The sequence below is a fragment of the Lampetra fluviatilis genome, chromosome 25 (genome assembly GCF_964198595.1).
Source record: "Lampetra fluviatilis chromosome 25, kcLamFluv1.1, whole genome shotgun sequence".
NCBI lineage: Eukaryota > Metazoa > Chordata > Hyperoartia > Petromyzontiformes > Petromyzontidae > Lampetra > Lampetra fluviatilis.
The window spans coordinates 355,528-378,848 of NC_136299.1; the positions used below are offsets into that span (position 1 = coordinate 355,528).

The following is a 23,321-nucleotide window of genomic DNA, read 5'->3' on the forward strand; positions in this document are numbered from 1 at the left end:
CCGCGTGCCATGTCAGTCATGGGATTCGTTTACCGTACTTCACCACGCTGGTCAGTGCCAGGGGGCATTTGTAGCTCGGGGCGCTATAAGTAGCTACTCACCCCGAGCTATAAATGCCCTGATTATATAAATTCCCTGATTGCATGTTCGTGTGGTTAATGCAGACAGGATTCCTTGCAAAAGGTTTCCGTTTGGTGTTTTAACATGTTAACACCTGTTTTATCGCCAGAAAGGGTAAAACCTATTCTTATATTTTGATACTGGCAAGAAAGGTCCCATATTACACCACACCAGGTATTTATTTGAGGTTGAGTCGGCCTAGGGGAGGCCCAGGACCGGTTCAGATAATCGTCACTGGTGTTGGCCATGAGCAGGAATCGAACTCGGGTCGCCGGGTTTGTAGTGCAGCGCACTAACCGCTACACTACCGCTCCCCACACACGTATCCGGGCGCACACACACACACACAGACACTCACTCTCAGCGCGCGGCTGACTCATTCCATCTGACGCAGGATCGCTCAAGCTGAACAAAATAGTTCAGCGTTTCAATTTGCAAGTTTGCCTTTTAAGTTAATGTAAAAAAAAAATGGAAGCTGGTTTGTAGTGCGGGTGTTCGCAAGTCTGGTGTTCGTAAATTGAGGACTTGCCTGTACGTATGTTGAACCGTGCTTATCGGAGGTACACTCCCCAAAATAACACACGCATAAAACACATTCGTGCACAGGCATGTATAAACACAACACGCACACAGTCTAACATGCATTTTTATTAAAAAATTGGCATGAACTGTGTGCAGAAACGATTGACAGAATACACCCTAGCCATACCTGAAAATGCAAACTGTTGTGACATAGCGACTTACCAAAGGAAGCTGGTGAGACGTGTGTACACAGGTGCGCCGTGTGGATATTTTAACATCTCTAATGTCACCGTGTTTTCAAGGCATTGTGAAATGCAATCCCCCAAAGCCCTACAACCTTCCCGCCACATTTGGCCAAATCACCTCTCTAGGCACTGTAAACTAAGCGGTAGGTCGCGCTCAGCCGCCATACATTGAGAGGGGTTTCTGCTATGGAAAGGTGGAATCGCCAGCAATGGATCAGAAAATCTGCCAACGTAGACCTCGTGGTTAGGGCGGAGACGTGAGCATGCGCGTCACCAGCTCGGGCTCAGCGGTGGCGCAGAGGTTCGCGGTTTGAAATCCTTGCAGGTCGCCCCCAGTTATTACCATAAAAAACATAAAATAATACGCGCCATCTGCTTCACTTGCAGTGGTCTAGTGGCATTATGGAAGATTAGGCCATCGTGTGCCGAAATCACGGTCCACATTTGCCAAATTTGAAAAAGATTATACTGCAAATGACTTTTTTACTTAATTTGAGAAAACACAAGGCAACATCGCTCTTTACTGACAGAATAATACACGGAGCCAGCTGCCACTGGGGGTGCCCCTAGGCCAGACCACGCAGCACCATTGCCCCTAGCGTGAACCAATGCAGCTCCTTCCGGCCAGCGCTATAAGAATGACAGCACCCAAATTCCACACGCGCACAGTTATTAATGTCATCATCGTCACTCACTGCATTATCGGCGTGTCCATGAGAGTCTTTACCATCCCCTCTCTCAGGTCCTCAAACTGCCCCATGGTGTCAGCCCTCCCCACCGTGCTCAGAAGCGGCGTGTCCACGTAGGTGGGACACACGCAGCACACGCGCACGCCACGGCCCTGCAGCTCACACGCGCCCTGCGTACACACGGATACGCGCAGGACGGGGATGCACGGGGACGCATGGTGACGCACAGGGTCAGGGGACGCTCTCCCGGGGAGCAACATGCGAAGCTCGAAGCGAGACAACGCTCGCGTGAAGGCAAAGCCCGGAGACACCCCGAGGCAGTTACGTGGTGGCCCAGCGGTGGCGCGGTCACCGCTAGTTGCAGAGGTTCGCGGCTCAAAAACTGGCTCGAGCACATTGCTAGGGTGCGTATTTGGGGTCTATACACCTCGCTGCATCAACCACGGATACCACGACGCCGACAGCTTCTCAGATACCGTGACGTCGCCCATAACGAGTAGGCAGTTGCATGCCAGCATCATGGACCGAAGATGCGCAATAAAAAAAAATGACACTGCAGCCGACTCAATTGTAATCAAGCATGGCGGCCAAACCTGAGTCACCTCGTTCCACACAGGGACAGCTGCGACTGGGGTGTGCCCTTTGAATGTTTGGGGTGAGATGCTACGTGAGGTGCTTTGAGTTGCTGAAGCATTTCAAGCGAGCGCTGTACAAGTGTAAATATTATGATTATTTCATAGCACATTTTAAAGGAAAGACACGCAGTAGATCATTGATTATCTGGGGGCTTAGGGGGGGAAGGGGGCGCTGGATTTTCAAAAACACCGGATAATCACTAATTATTTAAAACAGCTTATTTTTCATAATATAGGTTTTTGGGTCAGATCGCGTTATTTATAAATGTGTCGTAACCCTCCACCACCCGACACGGCCAAACAGTAAAAAATGTGTCACGTTTTCAAGGGACAAATTATTTGACTTCTTTAGCCCACCGGTGTGCTGAAGAGAGAATCAACAGCATTCTAAAATTTGAGTACGACGTTTCGCTGATAATTACAATCAGCTTCATTGGGCAAGAATGGTGAAGCTCTCCTGTTGCTTCCAGTCTTAAATAGAGCAGCATCAGGATGACGTCATCATTTAATTCAATTCAATGTGGTGCAGTGATTCGAGGCAAGGAGGGGGGTTATTGTAATTATATAGATTGGTAATCATTCAATTGTTATTCATTGGTATTTGTTTCCCTTATAAAGAATTGTAATTGTATTTATTTGATAATACGCTTCCAGGCCGCACTAAGCCTGTAGCTGTCAGAGCGATTGAAATTATTTCTGTTTCTCTCAATTTCAATGGATTCTCTAATTAGTCTTGGCCAGTAATAATTAGTTTTACACAACACCTCAACGTTATCAAAATCAATTGAGTGTCCTTGTTGACAAGCATGCTCTGCCACTGCCGACAGTTGTGTTTGAGATAATTTAATGTTTCTTTGGTGTTCTTTTAGTCTTACACTGATGTTGCGTCCCGTCTGTCCAATATAGCATCTGCCACATAAACAATTAATCTGATATACACCTTCAGTGCCAGATACCAGTTTTTGAATTTTGTGCACTGTACCAAATCTTACTTTAATGTTTTGCTTTTTCAAAACCCGGGCTAATTTGTCAGTTACTCCTGAGATGTATGGAATTTTGATTGTTTGAACAATCTTATCGCTTTCAGCAGTTTTGCTTTGCGTTCGTGATTTTGCCTTCAGTGCTCTGTTAATTTGAGCATTATTGTAGCCATTCTGTCTTAGTGCTTCTTTAAAACGTTTCATCTCTCTCACTAGACTCTCACCATCTGACACTGTTTTTGCCCGATGTATGAGTGTTTTGATAAGAGACGATTTCTGAGCTGGGTAATGATGTGAATCTGCATTCAGATAGGCATCAGTGTGCGTTTGCTTTCGGTAAACGCTGTGTGTTATTTTGCCATGAAGACCATGTCCCAGCAAAATATCTAGGAACGGGAGTCTGTTATTTACCTCCATTTCCATGGTGAACTGGATAGCCGGGTTTTGTGCATTGAGATGATTTAGGAAATCATTAAGTGCATCTTTACCATGTGGCCAGACAACCAAAGTGTCTTCTTGGTTCTTTCGGTAAAGTCACGTAGAAGGGAAATAATAAAATAATAAAAATAAAACATAATACAATAATTCTCACGACGTTTCGGCCACAACGCAAGCAGCCGTCCTCAGGTGAAGAACATGTCTGTCGAAAAAACAGCATCTGAATGAACACCACCAGGCTTGGCAGCGTATATTTAAGCTGGGTTGGAGGGGGAAGAGCGCCTTGACAAAATAATTTGCATATCAAGAGGAATTTAGCATATGTGTAATAAACGACTGGACCACGATGTCTGGCTCAGTGTCCTTTATTCGGTTCGTACTGTATTCCCACACGGCTGTCTCTACTCTGTAGCTTCTCCACGGTGCTGACTCCGATGTCGGCCCGGTCCACAACAGCAGCCCCGCTGCTGTTACTCTCACACAGCCCCCCCTTGGCTGTACTCGCTGCAACTCCTCTCTCCTTCGTCCTCTCTGCAGCTCTGACAGCCTCGTGCTGTCTCTCCCTCTTCTCTCCCGCCACACCTGGCAGCCACACCGCTGCCTCTAACACGCAGCCCTTCTGGCTGTCTTCTCCGCAGCTGCACACCACTCCGTAGCTTCCTCCTGTCTTCGGGGTTGGCTCCCGATGGCCGTCGGTGCCCCCCCTCTTCTCACTCGCCCGCGTGGCCTCACTCTTTTCCGTTCACACCCCGACTGACTTCCCCTTCCGGTTTACCCGCTTAAGGACCCGAACCTTCCACCCACGTCACATGGCTCCACCCCCCGTGACGTCACATCCGGAAGGTCGCTTACGCCCGCATTACACCACCCTCCCCCGTAGAAAAATCCCAGCCGACCTCGGCTGACCAATAGCAAATCGTAATGCGGCGAATCGACCTTCCCCCCTAAAGGACACTAAGCATACAATGTAACAGCAAGAACAACAACAACAACGCAATTAACATCAACGAACGTACAAAAAGCATGCAATAAATACAACTGTAAGAAAAAGATAACAACACAGCAACAATCAACGAAACGTAAGCGATTTGGAACGTGTGCGGGTCGCCGGCCCGTCCCGGACGGTCGGCGGCCCACTCGCAGAACGCGAACGCGATGAAAGTCGAGGAATGACAGGGGGTAATCCCCCTGTCGCAGCTGGAAGTCCACCAACGTCCCGTGTCCCTAAAGAATTAGTCTTGGGCTTGTCCCGTGACCGTGCCTGCAGCTGGGTCGGAAGGGCTGCAGGGTTCGAAGGTCCCGCAGACATGGCAGGCGTCCTCCGAGCAGGGCCCCTCGTCCCCCGCAATGTCACGGCCGGCCTGTCTGGAACAGGTACGACAGGCGCTCTAGCAAGATCAATGGACGCAGGCAGGGGAGAGTCAGCAGCAACAGACCCCGGCAAGGCAACATTGGGGGATGACGCATCATGTAAGGGAGCAACATATGGTTTCAAGCGCGATGTATGCACAACCCAGCGACGAGATCCAATTTGGACGCGTGCTGACTGTGGGTTGGGAACCGCAATGAGGCGTACGGGACCATGCCAGGGTTTGTGCAATTTCGGAGAGGTTCCCGGACGTACCTGTGGACAATGAAGCCAGGCTAGGTCCCCAACCTTCCAGGGGCACTCCCCCTCGGACCGTCGCGCATACCGCTCGTTCCGGGCCTGGGCTTTGGCCGTAGCCACGCAGGCATTCTCCCGCGCCTCCGTGACTCGGCGAACCGTGTCCTGAATGTATTCAGGAAGTGGTTTACGAGGTCCCTTCACCCCAGTTCCCAATTGCACATCCACCGGCGGCACGTTTTCCCGACCATACATAAGGTAAAACGGCGAATACCCTGTAGCCGCATGAGGCGTCATCCTGTACGCCGAAAGCACTCCGGGGATGTGCAGATCCCAATCTGATTGTTGTTTGCTCACGGTATGGCAAAGCATGGCAGACAATGTCCTGTTCAGCCGTTCAACCATACCATCCGTCTGCGGATGGTATGGGGATGTCCGTACTTTCTTAGTCCCAAGGCCCGCGCACACTTCCGCCAATAATTTAGAAGAGAAATTCCTGCCCTGGTCCGTGAGGAGTCTCTCAGGCGCCCCCTTGTCCATAATATACCCAAACAAAAAGGCGTCGGTAATGGCCGCGGCCGACTGATCGGGCAATGGCCAGGCCATCGGCCAACGGGAGAGGTACTCAACCCCTACCAGCAAATATTTATTACCCCTCGCCGATGGTGGAAAAGGTCCCAATATGTCCAGTGCCACCAATTCATTGACTCGAGACACCTGAATCGACTGGAGAGGCGGCACGTAAGGATGTTTCGGCGGCTTACGTCATGCACACGCAGGGCACGCGCGCACGTGCCCTACGACATCTGTCGCCATGCCGTGCCAAAAATAATGACGTTGCAACGTCAACAAGGTCTTCTGCACCCCTAAATGTAAGAGAGTGTCACAATGGAGAGTTCTAATCAACTCGAATCGCAAGGACGTTGGTACCACCAGGCGCCAACGTTCCTGGAACCCCTCCCGCCACATAAGCAGACCATCTCGGAGAGCGGTTTGCGGCCCCACAGCCGTACTCGGACTCCCATTGTCCCTAGCAGACCGCTTCCGCAAGGACACCAACGACTCATCCATCATCTGTTCCCGGATCCAGACAGACCGCGGCAGATTCAAAACCCCGTCAGCCGGTCCCGGTTCCATCGGAGTGTCCGACTTCTCGACGGCCAACGTAAGCGGCTGAGGGGGGGTTGGAATCGGCGAACACCTATGCGTCCCCGACGCACATTTACAAGGGGCGCGCCGCGGTAATCTGGAAAGTGCGTCAGCGTTCGCATGGCGCACTCCCTTCCGATGTTGAATTTGGAAGGAAAATTCCTGTAGTGTGTCCAACCAACGTGCCAACTGTCCGGATGGCTGGTCAATTTTAAGGGCATATTGCAAGGCCGCATGATCCGTACGCACAATAAAAGAACGACCGTAGAGGTATGGTCGAAATTGCCGTAGGAAAAAAACAACCGCCAATAGTTCTCTGCGAGTGACACAGTAGCGGGTTTCCGCAGGAGACAAGACTCGGCTACCATACGCCACGACACGCTCTACACCCCCTTTAGACTGTGATAATACCGCCCCAATACCCGTGTCACTCGCGTCCGTATCAAGAATGAATGGGTGATCGAAATCGGGATAATCCAATGTTGGGGCCATGGCCAATAGATCACGCAGACTCCGAAAGGCCGCCTCCTCCGGCTGTCCCCAAACAAACTTCCGTCCTTTACCCGTAAGGAGATGCAAGGGCCTCGCAATCGTCGCAAAACCCGGCACAAATCTTCGGTAATACGAGGCAAATCCCAAAAACCGCCGAACATCCCCCACGGTGGCTGGAGTCGGCCAATCCCGGACGCACGCCGTCTTTTCCGGATCCGTGGACACCCCCTCAGCACTCACAATGTGCCCCAAATAGCGGACGGACCGTTGCAGTAGGTGACATTTCTTTGGTTTGAATTTCAATTTGGCAGAACGCATCCTCGTGAACACTGTCTCCAGCCGCGTCAAATGTTCATCAAATGTGCGGCTGAAGACAATAATATCATCCAAATATATAAGACACGTCTCCCACTGCAACCCCGACAAAACGAGCTCCATCAATCTTTGAAATGTAGCAGGGGCCGCATTCAATCCCATCGGGAGACAGTTGAATTGAAATAACCCCTGCGGCGTACGGAATGCGGTTTTCTCCCGTGAGGACTCGTCAAGGGGAAGCTGCCAAAATCCCGAAGAGAGGTCCAGTGTGGAAAAGAACTTAGCCCCCGACAATGCGTCGAGGGAGTCATCCATACGCGGCAGGGGGTACGCATCTGCCACCGATATCTTATTCAATTTCCGGAAATCAACACAAAATCGCAATTTGCCATCCTTTTTCTTAACCAAGACGACCGGAGCGCCCCATGGGCTGTTAGATGGCGATATAATGTCCGCAGCCAACATGTCTTCCACTGCCCCCCGCACGTGTTCTCGCTCCGCAGGACTCATCCGATGCGAATTTAATCGAATAGGGGCAGCATCGCCCGTCTCAATGTGATGGTAAAGCAACGATGTGCGGCCCAAATCCAAATCATCGGAGCTGAACACATCGGAATATGTCAACAACAATTTACGCAGCGCACCACGTTGCTCCATGGACAGGGAAGAATTTCCGTCACATAAGTCAGCAACCCAACGATTATCCGAACCCCTTGGCTCGGAAACCCCAGCAACCACTCCCCGGCTATGCGGACAATCATGCGTCGCAAACGCCGTAGTGGCATGTGCCACAACCGTACCGGCCGGAACACGGACGTTTTCCCCCCCCGCATTAAGCACCTGTAAAAACGGTAATTGATCCGGCCGGACGATGGTCTGTGCCCCCACTAACGCCAACCCGGTTGTTATCGTGGCGGACGGTGACAACAAGACCCCTACTGCTCCTAGCCGATCAGGCAGGGGCTTCCGATACCGCAAGGGTATAAGCATCTGTGTACCAGGTGGGATGTCCACAGATGCAACGGACAGCGCCTGCACTTGTACGGCCGAAGCAGGTCGCCCCCAGGGCGACGGCAGAAACGAGATTTGACGGCCCCCCGGCAGTTCAATACAATTCTCATTGATTTTGATCAAAATGGGCATCTTAGCCAAAAAATCGGTGCCTAACAAACAAGGAACCGCCAAAGATCTCGATATTAACACAACGCCCGAGGCCGACACATCCCCAATAGATATTTTAGCATCCACCTGGCCCACGATACCCATGCTACCCCCGTTCGCAGCGACGCACGACCCATAAACCGGACGCACAGCCCCCGGCGGGATGCCCAACAGATGGAAAATGACATCCGAAATAATAGTCGCAGACGCGCCGGAGTCGACCAAAATGCGTACGTCCACCCCTTGTATAGACCCCGGTACAGTGGACGAACCCGTAGCGGCCGCGACGACTCTCCGTGCCAACTTGCGCCACTGCGTGACCGAGCGACAAGGCCCCGTCGAAGGGCTTTCTTTAACAACAACATTAGGATCGCGCAACGAAGGTGATGGGTGAGGTGTAAAGCCTTGCCGGGTGTCTGGTGCGTGCCGACATGCCTGTTTCGGAGGATCTTTAGTCGGCTTGTCCGGTACCGAGGCCTCCTGCTGCGGCGGAGCCGGGAAGCGGGCCCAGCAGTCTCTGGCGTAGTGGCCCCTACGCCCGCAGCGGAAACATTCGGCATCGTTGCGCCGAAGCGCAGGCCTTGCCTCCCGACGGCCCCGTTCCGGTAGCGCAGCGCGCGGCCTCGGCCCGCCGCGTCCCGTCCATGGAGCGGAGGCGGCCGTCAGCTGTTGAGGGCCCCGGTCATCCGGAACGTAGACAGCCTGCGCAGGGTTCCACCCCAGCGCATCCCCTTCTTTGACGGGCCCCCCCGTCCACGCTGTCACTTGTTTCCAGCGACGGAGATTGAATTGCGCATCGAGACAGCAGCCGTCCGGGAAGTTAGTTTCTCATGCCCACACACAGGCATGGGGATCCCTAGATCCCGAGACAGCTCCAACATTTTCCCTAATATGAGAGGCTCGAGCAGGTCCTGTGGCGTCTCAGGATAAGCTGCCATGGCCAGCTCCAGCACCGCACCCCTGAACGCCACGGGCGACTCCTCTGGTGCTCGTTGTCGTTGAGCGAATCGCCGATGCGCATCATCTGGTGGCTCATAAGCGTCGGCCATTTCTTGAAAAACACCACATAAAGTTGCCTTCTTATCGGTCGTTATGGAACGGAAAAATCGGACAGATTCGTCGTCCAGGAGAGTCGGCAACACCTCCAAAGCCTCAGCATCGGTCCATCTTGCTGTGCGTACCGCCGCCAAGAAGCGGCAGGAGAAAGCGCTCCAGTCCCCACCGATGGAAAATTCTTTAACTGTGGTAAGGTGGCGACTCCGACTCCTCTTCCCGCCGTCTTCCAATGGTGGTGGTTGTGGTGGCAAATTCAAAATGGCGTCGGCCCGCGGCGTGGCCAAGATGGCGGTTTGGCGCCGCGGAGCGCGCAAGATGGCGGCTTCTTGCCGCGTGGCCAATGGCGGCGGCAGGGCAGGCAACGTGGCGGCCCGCGGAGCACCAACTGCGTCCTCCATCGTCCCTGGCGCGACGAGATGGCATAAATGCGTCAGGACGTCCTTTAGTGCCTCCTGTTGTACCGCCATCTCTTGCCATCTTTGATCAGCGTCCGATGATGTCGACGGACCCGCCACCGCGCCGACATCCTCCACTCCCGTACCCGTGCTCGCCTCAGCAGGGCTCTCCTCCACCACCCCAGCAGAATCCGTGGTTGGAGGGAGTTCGTCGTCGTCGGACGAAGAAGCCGATGCAGGCGCCGGATTTACTTTCTTCCTCACTTGTTTCGACATGCCGTTGCACTTCTGACACCAGTGTAATAAACGACTGGACCACGATGTCTGGCTCAGTGTCCTTTATTCGGTTCGTACTGTATTCCCACACGGCTGTCTCTACTCTGTAGCTTCTCCACGGTGCTGACTCCGATGTCGGCCCGGTCCACAACAGCAGCCCCGCTGCTGTTACTCTCACACAGCCCCCCCTTGGCTGTACTCGCTGCAACTCCTCTCTCCTTCGTCCTCTCTGCAGCTCTGACAGCCTCGTGCTGTCTCTCCCTCTTCTCTCCCGCCACACCTGGCAGCCACACCGCTGCCTCTAACACGCAGCCCTTCTGGCTGTCTTCTCCGCAGCTGCACACCACTCCGTAGCTTCCTCCTGTCTTCGGGGTTGGCTCCCGATGGCCGTCGGTGCCCCCCCTCTTCTCACTCGCCCGCGTGGCCTCACTCTTTTCCGTTCACACCCCGACTGACTTCCCCTTCCGGTTTACCCGCTTAAGGACCCGAACCTTCCACCCACGTCACATGGCTCCACCCCCCGTGACGTCACATCCGGAAGGTCGCTTACGCCCGCATTACATATGTATGGGAAATGCAGATATGGGATTAGTCACTACTTGTGGAATGCGTAGGAGGTGGGCGGCGGGTTTCAAAGTCATATTATGCCCGTGCATTATGCAGGATTAGCAGTATCAAAGGGAGGGAGTAGGGTTAGCATTAATAAAGGGAAGGAATGTTAATAGTATGGAGCTGCAGCAACTAAACCACTACGTAAAAATTTTTTACAGAAAAAAGTTTAGCTGGAGGCATATTATATTTTTTGCGACATAGAATTGTAATGTATGACTTATTGTTAGTAGCTCAGCTTATTGGAGAGTATACTTAGTATACTGATGATACTGATGTAGTTTATATTTTAGTTTTTTACATGGTGGTTTAGTTGCTGCAGTTCCATACTATTAACATTCCTTCCCTTTATTAATGCTAACCCTACTCCCTCCCTTTGATGCTGCTAATCCTGCATAATGCACGGGCATAATATGACTTTTAAACCCCCCGCCCACCTCCTACGCATTCCACAAGTAGTGACTAATCCCATATCTGCATTTCCCATAAATATGCTAAATTCCTCTTGATATGCAAATTATTTTGTCAAGGCGCTCTTCCCCCTCCAACCCAGCTTAAATATACGCTGCCAAGCCTGGTGGTGTTCATTCAGACGCTGTCTTTCCGACAGACCTGTTCTTCACCTGAGGACGGCTGCTTGCGTTGTGGCCGAAACGTCGTGAGAATTATTTAATTATGTTTTATTATTATTTTATTATTTCCCTTCTACGTGACTTTACCGAAAGAACCAAGAAGATGAATCCCTGCAGTCACGAAAGCTTTAAATCGAAATTTAACCAAAGTGTCATCAACATACCTAAACCAAAAAAATGGTTTTAATGTACTCGAGGCAAGTGCTCTTGTTTCAAAATTCTCCATGTACAGATTGGCTATAGCAGGAGATAAAGGAGAGCCCATTTCTGCTCCTTCCCTTTGTTTAAAGAAATCGCCTCTCCATAAGAAGTACGTGTTATTTAAGCAATGATCAGCTAGTTTCGGAACATCTTTTGGTAAACCTGTATTCTTTACCAGTGTATCAAGTAATTTAAGCAACTCGTTCACTGGAACCTTTGTGAATAGAGAAATCACATGAAAACTCACCAGAATATCATTAGGGTTAAGTTTGATATCTTTAATCACATTCACAAGATGTTCTGAATTTTTAATGAATAAAGATGTCCTACCGATGTACAGCTGTATTTGTTTAGTTATATATTTTGCCAATTTATATGTGGCAGAGCCAATTGTACTGACTATGGGTTGTAATGGGATGCCGATTTTATGAACCTTTGGTAGCCCATACAATCGCGGTGGTTTTGAAGCCCTTGGCTTAATTCGGTATTGCTCATTCTTAGGAATTAATTCATTTGCAATGATTGCAGTAGTCTTACATTCTAAAGTATTGGTTGGATCTCGTTTAATATTAATGTAGGTACTTTCATCGAGTAAATCTTTAATTGTATCATCATAATCAGCTCGTGACATCACTACAGTAGTGCGGCCTTTATCAGCTGCTAGGATTTGAATATCTTTATTGAATCGGAGCTCTCTTAAGGCTTTTGCTTCGTTCAAGCTAATATTTACTTTTGGTACTTTACTATTCTCAATTATTTTGGCAACCTCGTGTCTAGTCATCTCTGCCTCATTATGTGGAAGTAGTCTTACTGCTGATTCTACCTCAGCAATTATCTCATCCACTGGAATTGTGCGTGGGGTAACGGTAAAGTTAAGGCCTTTAGAAAGGACAGAAATCATGTCACTGGTTAAAACAGTGTTAGATAAGTTCATTACGGTTTTGTTTTTAAATTGTTAGTTTTTAGTAGGGACTTGTTTACTATGAAGTCTAAATAATTTATTCATTTGGCTAGTTTTTGTTTGATTAAACACATTATCAGCTGATTGTTGTGTTATAGTATCGATTATATTCCAAAAATGCATAGATACATTATTGCTTATATCCAAGTGCAACAGCCTTAGAGATTCCGAAATATAAGACAATTCACTCCTGTTGTGTTGTATTCTCTCTATTAATAATAATTCGCTAGCGTTGTGTAGTATTTGATTAGCACATTATTGTTGTGTATATGTTTTTTGTGTTTTAAATTTGTTTACAAATAGACGAATAAATATTCTACTGTAAACAGTTCCTGTATTCAATGTGCTGTACTTATTACTCCAATCTCGAAGACTCTGCATGGGGTGATGATAAAGGGCTGTAGAATTGAGAGGTAGCCATTCAGAGTCTGAATCCAACTCCATCAGCTGTGATGGAGATTTGCCGGATCGGCCTCCGGATAATGTTGAAAGCCGGGTAATCGATGATGAACTGTATTTTAAAATTAAAATAAAAACTCCTTGTGTTTTGTACGATTTCACCTCTCGCGCTTGAAATAAAAAACTCACCGCGACGGCGCGGGAAAATCCGACGACGCCGTGCTTGGATGCACAGTATACCGGCGCGTACGGGATGACGCCCAGGCCTGCAAACACACAGTGGGCACAACGGCAAAGCGGGACAGCTCAAACCCCCCGCAGTGCGACCAACGAGACAACAGCAGCAGCAGCCCGAGCCAAACAGTGCCTGTATACAGCGGGGGTGGTGGGGAGGACACCGGCGTGGCTCCCGGGCCACTGCCGTGCACCCCCCGGCGTTACGACAACGTGCCAGCACTGTTCGGGAGATGAAATTACGTTGAACTGGGTGAAAAAGGCAGCAAAAGGATGAACAAGCAGAGTAAGTCGCCGATGGAACAATCGCTATTAACCACCCTCCCCGGGTCTGTCGATCCCCTGCTGGACGAAGGAGGCCTGTTCAAACGCCGGGCCCTGGTCACGTGGGTTGTGCCTCACCACGCTGGTCAGTGTGGTTTGATGATGGATAAGGCCCAGGGCCCAATCAAATATCGCTCGCCAGTGACCCTATGCTGACATCGATCTCATCTAAGCAGCAGTTTGAAAGAATCACCCACTGGCCATCACTCGTGACCCCTTCTAGACTGCTGCCCTTGCGGGCTCGGTGTGGGAGGGGGCGTGGGGTGAGGGGGGGTGTTGGATGGATCGGAGGCCACGTGATTTGAGCGACGTAACCTGGTTAGGCTTGGCACTTTTCTGTCCCCTGGCTCTGTCCACAGATTTTTCTTTAGAATTGCTGGTTGTTGTGTTTAGTTTGTTGTCCTTTTCCCCTGCAACTCCGATTAGCACGGTTGGCTATGTGCGGTGCGAAAGAAGTTCAACGTACATACATACACAACTCGCCAAGACGGGGGTGTGCAACCAGCGTCGCTTGAGTGAATCTCGATCACAAACGGACGAACGAAGTGTCCGTTGTTCCGTCGTCAACAGTTCCCCGCTACTCCCACACCGCGGCTGCCATTGACTGAGCACGAAGCAGTTTTTGCCGATACAGCGAACCCCTCACACTGTCTCAAACCCCGGGTGCATTTTTACCACGGAGGGGCTCATTTATTCTTTTCAACAACCCCGCGTCCAGTTTACGCGGGAGGATCCTTGGGGGGTGCGGTGGAGCAATCGCGACAATCATTGCATGGAATCGTTTCCAGATGCGACGACGTTCGCAGTGGCTGGCCGCACGACGAGGACCGTGAGGAGGGCCGCTCACCTGCCATCGACGCGATGTTGATGACGACGCCACCCTTGCTGAGCATCTCAAAGGCCAGGTACGTGCTCCTCACTACGGCCACCTGCACGCAACGCATGGCGGGTGCAGGGTCTGAGAGTGCAAAGCCGCCGCCACCGCCGTCGCACACGCGCGGCCTCAGTAGCGTCTGTGTGCAGCATCGAGCGGAATTCGCTCGATGCTGCACACGGACGCTACTTCAAGAGCCTCGGAGCAATTGGGGGATACGCTCTAATTAATCCGCTAGCAGCACCCCCCCCCCACTCCGCATTCCCATTGGCAGACACCGGTTTGTCCACAGAATGACCGCTGCTGACTTCCCACAAGCAGTATTAATATTATCGAATCTATGGGTCTCCGTGCAAGTCGATGAGTCTCCGTGCGAATCTATGGGTCTCTGCAAGTCGATGGGTCTCCGTGTGAGTCTATGGGTCTCCGTGCGAGTCTATGGGTCTCTGTGCAAGTCGATGGATCTCTGTGCAAGTCGATGGGCCTCCGTATGAGTCGATGAACACGCATCCACTGCGCGAGTTCTCCAAGAGCATATCACCAGGGTGACGTTCATGGTCTAGATGCCTCCACCAGGGTTATGCTGATGGTCTACACGCACACGACAGCTTGCTGTTGAAGGTCTACACGTACCAGGTTGATGTTGAAGGTCTTCTCCCACTCAGCTTCATTGTTGATACCGGCGTTGTTGATGACGATGTCGATCGCCCCAAAGTGGCTCTTGGTCTTGTCGAAGGCGTCTGCGTTGCAAGATCCACAATGGAAAGGGGGCATAGCGTCGTCTCGCTGCCGATCGCAATGCTCACAATGTCCCGGCCACCAGAGCTTCTGGACAAATGTGTTCCATCAGCGTCGGTTTAAAAACTAAACTTTTTATTTCACCAGGTAAGGCCCACTGAACTATAGAGCTCTTTTTCAGACGTGACCTGGCCACAAATCATAGCTCAACAAAGTGGCTTATCACCCACAACCTCCTGTATACCAGGTGAGGGAGTGAACATCTCACCACTGGTGGCACTCCGGACTGGTATCGCCTTCTTTGAACCTCATCAGCAGGGTGTGTGCCCTGTTCAACAAAATGCTGCTGCTGTGTCGACCGGTGCCATAGGCCGAGCTGTGCTGGGTGGACTTCGCATCCACCCGACACAGGCCGTGTGACTGCGCATGGGAAGGCAGTGGCATTATTATCCTGTTTGTCTGCACGGTGGCGTGAAGTCGGTTGCCTTTACGTTCGTGTGCATTTGGTGCAAGGGAACATGTTTGTGTGTTGTGGCAAAGGCCCTGCGCCTGTGGGCACGGCCTCTTGTCTGTCATTCAGGTGTTTGTGTTTGAATGTATTAGTGGGGAGCGGTAGTGTAGCGGTTAGCTATACGTTGCGCTAAAAACTCGGCAACCCGAATTCGATTCCCGCCCACGGCCACCAACACCAGTGGCGATTATTTGAACCAGTCCTGGGCCTCAAATGGGTACTTGATGCGGTGTGTAAAACATCACCACTCAGGAGACAAAGGCGGCCGGGTGTGGTGTTGGCCACCCACCCCCTCATGAGCTGTCAGCCTTCATAGGTATTCGCTTACAGCACTTGCCCCAAAAGTCTATTAAGGCTACACGGAGGTTCTTTGTCTTGTGTTTTCATTTCCAGGGGGCGGGAAAACCTGCTTAGCAGGAAAAGGCGTGTGCTCATGCCAAGAGGCCATTAAAGCAGGGACAGTGGGGCCCGCATTATAATAGATAAGGATCTGAAGGAGATTTCGGTGTTATTGGTGGCGTCCAGAGAGTACTTGACCCTCCTGCTGTCTTCGTGGCCTGGGTGATGACGGCCAATGTGCACGGCATTTTATGGAATAATGCCGTGATGCTTTAGAAGGAACCTGAATTAAGATATTACTCATGATATTAACCGGGTATTCCTTGTTAATATGAACATGATCTGGGTATTCCTTGTTAAAATAAAGAACTTATTTATAGGATCTTATCCAAATTGTAATGGCGTATTAGCATTATACACGCACACAAAAAGATACATATCTCCGTATAGCCTTAACAGACTCTTGGGGCAAGTGCTGTTAGCGAGCAGCACCTGTGTGTGTCTGAGTTTTGTTCTATTCAAACGACTTTGGTGGACAAGAGGGGTAGGTAGTGCGTTTGCAGCTTGTTGCATCGATTCACGGCTCGAATTCTTCGTTGAGCTATCATTTGCGATAGCCAGGTTGCTTATGAAAAAATTAGTGAATAGTTCTAGATTTGAAGCTTTCGTGACTGCAAGGATTCATAATCTTAGGTGTTTTCGGTAAAGTCACGTAGGTAAAACATTAAAATTTATAAAAGTTAAATAAAATAAAAATCACGACGTTTCGGAGGCAACACAAGTCTCCGTCATCAGGTGGGACCGTCACAGCCAGATTTGCTGCATCAAGTGAGGCAATGATTCAAGATGTAATCCCTTAAAAGCAAGTTGAGGGGGGAGGAGAGGGGGGGGGAGCTCATCAGAATGTGGTAGCCAATGAATGGAATGTATCGATACGATACGTTATATACAAAGGAGAGGGGGGGGGGAGCTCATCAGAATGTGGTAGCCAATGAATGGAACGTATCATATCGATACGTTCCATTCATTGGCTACCACATTCTGATGAGCTCCCCCCCCCTCAACTTGCTTTTAAGGGATTACATCTTGAATCATTGCCTCACTTGATGCAGCAAATCTGGCTGTGACGGTCCCACCTGATGACGGAGACTTGTGTTGCCTCCGAAACGTCGTGATTTTTATTTTATTTTACTTTTATTAATTTTAATGTTTTACCTACGTGACTTTACCGAAAACACCTAAGAATATGAGTGAATAGCTCTGTGGCGTTTACCTGGTAAGATAACAAATAGTTTAGTTGTATTTGTATATTTTTTAAAAGTTATTTGTTTACCTTTCCTATATTTTGCACTCTTATCATGTTTTGAATTGTTTATTATTGTAACGTTCTGACCCGCCCCTACTGGACATCTGTGAAAAAGAGCTTTCGCTCATCGGATTTCTCCAGTATAAATATTCTGATTTTGATAGTACTAACCGTAACATTATGCACCATCAGCTTCACAGTGGACGTTACAGATCCCTCGACATCACGGTCTCCGTGTGAGTCTATGAGTCTCTGTGTGAGTCGATGAACTCATATCCACTGCGCTACATGATAGCTAAACAAAGAATTTGAACCGTCAGTCTATGCACAATGGCGTGATGGCATCACAGTCCACGTTTGGCCAAATTGTGACAAAAATTACACCGCAAATTACTCAAGAGGATATACAGCACAGGAATCGTAATGCCCTACTGTGTACACTTGTCCATTACCCTCCAGGAAACGAATCACGAAGCGTAGAGGCTTTCCTGGGTAAACATGAAAAACAATAATAATCATGTATGTATGTTGAACTTCTTTCGCACCGTATGTGGCGAACCGTGCTAATCGCAGGTGTGGGGGACGCTGCTCGAAGCGCCCGTGCGGCAATGCTCCAAGTGCAGGCGTCGCGTGTGAGCAATGATTAGCATCGCAAGCGTGGGTCAAGGGAGCCGTGCTGCTGTTGAACAGCACTCACTCAATGATCAGCATAGCAAGCGTGGGTCAGGGAGCCGTGCTGCTGTTGAACAGCACTCACTCAATGATCAGCATCGCATATGTGGGTTATTGAGCCGTGCTGCTGTTGAACAGCACTCACTCAATGATCAGCAGCATCGCAAGCGTGGGTCATTGAGCCGTGCTGCTGTTGAACAGCACTCACTCAATGATCAGCATCGCAAGCGTGGGTCAGGGAGCCGTGCTGCTGTTGAACAGCACACACGGTCCAGGACCCAATCCACGTGTTAAATGAACAGTGTGAGCCTGCCATGCGCTACACAAGTGTACGAAACATCATCTTCCTTTATGAATGTTTTTCATTAAAATGAACGCTGCCTACATCACGTGGTAACGTGGCGATGCATGGCATGGATTTATGGAAATTATTTGGACTTTACCCTGGAGTAATCTATTATCCCTGTAATGCCAACGCACAAACAACACACGCCCTCAACACAGCTTTTCATCAATGCATACGGTAAATACGGTGATAGTGTATGATGTGATGCAATTGTGCAGTGTAGTGGTGTAGTGTAGGATTGTGTTCATGTGGTGTAATGTAATTGTGCAATCTAGTGGTGTAGTGTACAATTGTGTTGATGTGGTGTAATGTAATTATGTAGTGGTGTGGTGTAGGATTGTGGTGGAATATAAATGTGTAGTGTAGTGGTGTTAGTATAAGGTTGTGGTGATAAGGTGTAGTGTAATGGTGTAATGTAGTGATGTAGTGTAGCAGTGCAGTGAAGCATAGCGCTGGAGTATAATGGTGTACTGTAACGATGGTGCAGTAAAGTGTAGGCTGTAGTGTAGTGGTGTAGTGATAGGATGTCGTAGTTTTGTAGTGGGCCCATGTAGTGCGGTGTAGAAGACGTGACCATCACAAACCCTGCAGCTCCGTGGCACTGGTAACGTCACATTGCAGAAATATGCTCTTGTCTGCTCCAAATTGAGAATCCAGTTCGGACTTTGCTGCCTGTCCAACAATGGGGTTGATGTCAACCAAAGACACCTGCGCAGAGAAAGAGTCGTATTCAGTGGTGGAGATGTAGGCCGGTACATGCCAGTACGCCACAATGGCCAGATGTGCATAGCGGCTCTCTTCAGAATGGTCCCGCAGAGGAGAAAAGGGCATGTGAGCGTGGGCAGCTGCAGGATGAAGAGGCTTCATCATCGCGGCGCTCCGACACGTCCCACACATACTCTGACTACCCACGTTTTACGTTAAATGCACAGATAATCATCACCCACAGCACCCCCCATGTCCGAGCACACGTGAGAAGTTGCACTGCACGTCGGTGGCTTTCGGAGAACTTTGATCTTAAAAGTAAATTAATTAAGCACGCAGAAAGTAAATTTATGAGATGCCAAGGGTCAAGGCTGAGAATTTATTTAACTAGGACAAGTACCACTTCAGCAGAGACTTTGCCCTTTGACACACACTGCTCGGCATGAAAACAAGCAGTCAACAGTGAATGCGCCGTGTGCAAGACACACACATCATCATCCATCCAGGGCTGAATGAAAGTCTGTTTCCATATCATCACCATCCCCGAAGGTCTTGTGACACCGCAATCCATCCCAATCCATCTTGAAATGCTTGAACGTCGACGACTGTTATCACTGCCACGTTAGACCCCAGGTCGGCCCTGAATCCACCGGAACACAATCAATCCCTGGCACCATCTCACCTATACACCAGGTTGACCGCCTCCATCGCGTACCCTCAAACCCAGAAGCATTTGCACTCCACTTGATAAGGCATCCTCCACGATAGGTGAACAAGGCAGCAGAAGGACCCGTCACGAAGATGGACAACTGCAGCTCATACCCGCTTGCCACCGCGTCCAACGCCCGAACGGTGTGCTATCGGGTGGGTAGGACGGTGTTGAGAGTATAAATGAACTCACCAACAACTGCCCTCGGACAACAACAAAAAATCACGACAGACAAAATATTCTCCCCCCCTCGTCGTGCATTGTCTCCCCATTTTTTTTGTTTAGTGGAGCCAAGTGGGCCGAGGGCACATTTGCACCACGGACGGCAGCCAACCCCTAAGAGATAGGAGCAGGTCACATGGTTTTACTTGGAGCATCACAACGCAAAGATCCCCTGTATAGCCTGAACAGACTGTTGGGGCAAGTGCTGTTAGCGAGCATCTATGAAGGCTGGCATGGCACACGAGGGGGTGGGTGGCCGACACCACGCCTGGCCGTCTTTGTCTCCCAAGCGGTGATGTTTACACACCGCTCCAAGTACTCTTCTCAGGCTGAGTCGACCTAGGGGAGACCCATTACCGGTTCAGATAATCGTCACTGGTGTTGGTGGCCATAAGCGGGAAATTGCGGTGATGCAAAATAAAGTCACGTGTGTGTGTCCCTGGATGTGATTCTTTCCAAGGTTGTGCACCGAAATATTATTTGGCTGCCTTTGGCCACGACGCATTTTTTGTAGGATCCTATTTGAGGGTGTTTTTTATGATTCCTCATTCAATCATTTGCCCATGGTGGAGAGTGTACTGTAGTGAACGGATGGGACCCACATATAGAAGGTAATAACTCTGAAATCTAAGGCCAGAAGCATAATTTTCAATACCAACGTTGTTTTATCCATGAGCATTTGGCTTCCCTCCACGGGGCTAGTGATTACAACAAAATGTATTTTTTAAAAGACAAATCCTGAGTCAATTTTAACTTCACCTGGTCTCCTCAGCAGGGTGTGGCCGATTTAACCCATGCGAGTGAAACACGCGTTGAGAGTATTTGGCTGCTATACGTATCCACAAAATAAGCCACTTCGTTGCGCTCTCATTTGTGGCCAGGTTGCTTCTTAAAAAGAGCTATAACGCTCAGTGGGCCTAACCTGGTAAAATAAAAAGTTTAGTTTTAGTATATTTGTTTTTAGTGATTTGCTTACATTTTCTATACTTTTCACTCCTATATTTTCTTGTATTGTTTGTTGCTTTAACTTTCTGACCCACCCCCTACTGGACATATGTGAAAAAGAGCTTCATAGCTCATTGGATTTCTGAAGGATAAATAAATATTCTGAATCTGAGTGGGTGGCAACGTGTTGTTTTGCGTTCAACAGACCACCCCGTGGTTGGAATGTGTCCTCACTTCACATTTCGCTAATTGTGCTGTGGAAACATTGAGAGATCTTACTCTGAGAGTTGATTATGATTGCAATTTCCTCTTTCTCATGAGAAAGGTCAAATGTAAATATTGAACAATCCAGCCTCCTCTCTGGTGCACACTGGCACTTCCTCCATGTGCATGGAGACCCCGAGATTATAGCGCTCTTACCCTCAGCGGTTTTAGTCTCTGCTGAGGCATGAGGGGCAGCAAAGCCAAACTGTGCGAATGATCCTTCATTTGACCGAGTCCCTGCAAATGTATTTGGAGCGACCTTAAAAGGTGTCGCACGGATTTGTAAGCCGTATTATACGGCCTACATGTCTTCTCACTTGGCGCTCGCTGCAGGGCGTGTGCAAAAGTGGGGTTGGCGGATCACACACAGATCACGTATATGTGTGTATGTTGAATTTCTTTCGCACCATATGTAGCCAACCGTGATAATCAGACAACAAACTTGTCCTATAGGGGCAGGAAGAGGCCTGTAGGAGACTACAGTAAGAGGGCTGTTGACCTTACACATCAAATTTGTGACAAGAAAACCCCAAAGTAAGAGAATAATAGCGCAGGCTGCAAATCCACGTTTCAAACCGCAGTGATACGTGTGAAATTACTCGGCTTCTGCGCATCGCGTGCAAAACCATCAGCGCTTCCTTGAGACGTGCAGTGTGGTCCTCTTGCCTGTCAGTCGATCGCAATCGCTCAAATTTACTTTGAGAGTGACTTAAACATCACCAAATAATAATTTAAGTTTTAAGACGATTAGTTTCACAATGCAGTTCTTCAGGAACTGCTCGTGGTTTTTTTTTGCTGCCAAACGCACGTGTTTTTTTGTGTGACCCATCTGGTACAGGGTGGTCTTGGGTATTTTTCCCCTTTCCAATGGCTATTTCCCCTGGTTACGCCGGTTCACATGCGCAAACAAAACAATGCGGTTATTCCGCCGGGTTATATGAATGCTACTAATAGCACGAGTTCAGCTTGTAATGTGCTGCCGCACAGCATTCGCTCAGAGAGACAGAGAGGGTGACTCCAGGAGGAACCACTGACAAAACAGGAAGGCAGCAGCAGCAGCCAGGCTGTAAACCGGCGACAACTGCCCAAGTTCTGCGGTCCTATATTCCAGGGGTCGGCAACTTATAGCTCCGGAGTCGCATGTGGTGGCTCTTTCGCTTCCTCCATGTGGCTCTTTGGTTGCCCCCTTGCAGGTAGTCGCTTGCTTTTTTTTACTTAGATCTTAAACGTAATTTAATGTAAAGATGATTAATAAAATATGGCAGGGAAAAGGGGTCACTAAGGAATGTATTGATGACAACAAAATGTACAACAGTCAAACTGTAGTGTTAAAGAATAGGGGGGAACAGGGAAAATATAAATAGGCGCAGTTTATTCCATGACCTATTTTGTTGATTAAGTCAGAATGTGTATTGTTGTCATCTGCTGTATACCTTATATTTCAGTGTCGTGGGTCCCATCCGCTCACGGCACTACAATCTCTGCCATAGGCAAATGAGTTTCATGAGGAATCGGATAACCACCCCCCCCCCCCCCCTAGATTATTGATGTATCCACAGTTGCGCCCCCGGTCGACTGGCTCCACCGGCGCCAAACGCGAAGCGGTGGCCCGCGGCGAGAATTCCCCGCCGCGTGAATCTCCCGAGGGGGCCCACAAAGGTGCACGCCGCACGGAGGGGGGGGGGGTCGGGGCGGCGATTGTGCTCCACTTCCTCGGCGCACAGCGCTCACTTCGCCTTTGTTGGAGCTGCTCCGCTCCTGGGCCGCTTCCCCATTGCAGGGGGTGGATGGGAATTATGGGAGAGGTGCCACAGGGACATGCGGTGTGTGTGTGCGCCGCGAGACGCGTCGATCACAAAAGGCCCGAACAGTAGAAAAACACACAACGTCCACACAATCGCTCCCAAACACCCACCCACTGTAGCAGCAACAGGACCCAGCTCCTGAAAACCCCCTCGGCGAGATCCTTCTGGGGATGCGCCACGCCTGTGTAAGCAATGTAATGCTGTTGTTGTTACCTAACCTCCGATTAGAAGTTGGATAAATGAATGAACATATTTGCATTGGAGAGTTAGTCCCAAATTGTTACACAGTCGCGCTGTGGTCTCGTGAGCGGGGGTAACCACTTAATGAGGGCATAAATGATGGTGCCTCCACTACCACCACCACGGTTACTCCACCACCAATGTCTTCACCACCACCACCACCAGCACGGTGTCTCCACCACCACCACCAGCACGGTGTCTCCACC

The 23,321-nt window shown here is 49.7% G+C and overlaps 1 protein-coding gene across 1 annotated transcript in view; it reads right to left on the bottom strand.

The window, feature by feature from the left end:
• The window catches only part of HPGD (15-hydroxyprostaglandin dehydrogenase), a 28,265-nt gene that overhangs the window by 4,425 nt on the left and 519 nt on the right, over nucleotides 1-23,321 (bottom strand). The window contains exons 2-6 of the mRNA XM_078867953.1: nucleotides 18,810-18,933; nucleotides 14,947-15,053; nucleotides 14,287-14,368; nucleotides 13,071-13,147; nucleotides 1,583-1,746 (exon numbers count right to left, since the gene is read on the bottom strand). Of these exons, the coding sequence (XP_078724079.1) occupies nucleotides 1,583-1,746; nucleotides 13,071-13,147; nucleotides 14,287-14,368; nucleotides 14,947-15,053; nucleotides 18,810-18,933 (554 nt within the window). The remainder of the gene's footprint in view (nucleotides 1-1,582; nucleotides 1,747-13,070; nucleotides 13,148-14,286; nucleotides 14,369-14,946; nucleotides 15,054-18,809; nucleotides 18,934-23,321) is intronic.